Source organism: Leptodactylus fuscus, unplaced genomic scaffold, assembly GCF_031893055.1.
Source record: "Leptodactylus fuscus isolate aLepFus1 unplaced genomic scaffold, aLepFus1.hap2 HAP2_SCAFFOLD_86, whole genome shotgun sequence".
NCBI classification, from domain to species: domain Eukaryota; kingdom Metazoa; phylum Chordata; class Amphibia; order Anura; family Leptodactylidae; genus Leptodactylus; species Leptodactylus fuscus.
Genome location: NW_027440904.1, coordinates 110001 through 111747, shown reverse-complemented (window position 1 = coordinate 111747; position 1747 = coordinate 110001). Strand labels below are relative to the sequence as shown.

Genomic DNA, 1747 nt, shown 5'->3' with positions numbered 1-1747 from the left:
TTATACAGTATAATACACACTACACGTCATATACCGGGCTGTATACAGTATAATACATACTACACGTCATATACCGGGCTGTATACAGTATAATACCATACAACCGACCGGCTGTATACAGTATAATACACACTACACGTCATATACCGGGCTGTATACAGTATAATACACACACTACACGTCATATACCGGCTGTATACAGTATAATACACACTACACGTCATATACCGGGCTGTATACAGTATAATATATACTACAGTTGGTTAACCATAATTCACTCACTGGTGGTGCTATACGTGATAGGACGCGGTGCGGCACTTACTGGTTATTATAGAGGGGAAGGCAGGACCAGGCGATGAAGGACCCGGGCGACCATGGCGGCGTCACTGTGGGGTCCTTCACTGCGCACAACCTCAGCAGCAGCATCGACTCGTAGGGAAGAGAAGAGATCGGGAGCGGGAACTGAATCCTGCACGACAAGGAGTCATAGTGAGCATGACCCCCGCTGACCGCCTGAGCATGACCCCCGCTGACCGCCTGAGCATGACCACCTAAGCGTGACCCCCGCTGACCGGCCTGAGCATGACCCCCGCTGACCGCCTGAGCATGACCACCTGAGCATGACCCCCGCTGACCGCCTGAGCATGACCACCTAAGCATGACCCCCGCTGACCGCCTGAGCATGACCCCCGCTGACCGCCTGAGCATGACCACCTGAGCATGAGCACCGCTGACCGCCTGAGCATGACCACCTAAGCATGACCCCCGCTGACCGCCTGAGCATGACAACCGCTGACCGCCTGAGCATGACCCCCGCTGACCGCCTGAGCATGACCCCCGCTGACCGCCTGAGCATGACCCCCGCTGACCGCCTGAGCATGACCCCCGCTGACCGCCTGAGCATGACCAACCTAAGCATGACCCCCGCTGACCGCCTGAGCATGAGCACCGCTGACCGCCTGAGCATGACCCCCGCTGACCGCCTGAGCATGACCCCGCTGACCGCCTGAGCATGACCCCCGCTGACCGCCTGAGCATGACCCCCGCTGACCGCCTGAGCATGAGCACCTAAGCATGACCCCCGCTGACCGCCTGAGCATGACCCCCGCTGACCGCCTGAGCATGAGCACCGCTGACCGCCTGAGCATGACCACCTAAGCGTGACCCCCGCTGACCGCCTGAGCATGACAACCGCTGACCGCCTGAGCATGACAACCACTGACCGCCTGAGCATAACCACCTGAGCATGACCCCCGCTGACCGCCTGAGCATGACCCCCGCTGACCGCCTGAGCATGACCACCTAAGCATGACCCCCGCTGACCGTCTGAGCATGAGCACCGCTGACCGCCTGAGCATGACCCCCGCTGACCGCCTGAGCATGACCCCCGCTGACCGCCTGAGCATGACAACCGCTGACCGCCTGAGCATGACAACCGCTGACCGCCTGAGCATGACAACCGCTGACCGCCTGAGCATAACACCTGAGCATGACCCCCGCTGACCGCCTGAGCATGACCCCCCGCTGACCGCCTGAGCATGACAACCGCTGACCGCCTGAGCATGACCCCCGCTGACCGCCTGAGCATAACCACCTGAGGCATGACCCCCCGCTGACTCGCCTTCATGACCCCCGCTGACCGCCTGAGCATGACCCCCGCTGACCGCCTGAGCATGACCCCGCTGACCGCCTGAGCATGACCCCCGCTGACCGCCTGAGCATGACCACCTAAGCATGACCCCCGCTG

At 60.7% G+C, this 1747-nt stretch overlaps 1 protein-coding gene across 1 annotated transcript in view; it reads right to left on the bottom strand.

Annotated features, from left to right (window-relative positions):
* Nucleotides 1-318: 318 nt before the first annotated feature.
* Nucleotides 319-1747, bottom strand: part of PIK3C2G (phosphatidylinositol-4-phosphate 3-kinase catalytic subunit type 2 gamma) — a 19665-nt gene continuing 18236 nt past the window's right edge. Inside the window, 1 exon segment of the mRNA XM_075262062.1 lies at nt 319-469. Coding sequence (XP_075118163.1) covers nt 319-469 — 151 coding nt within the window.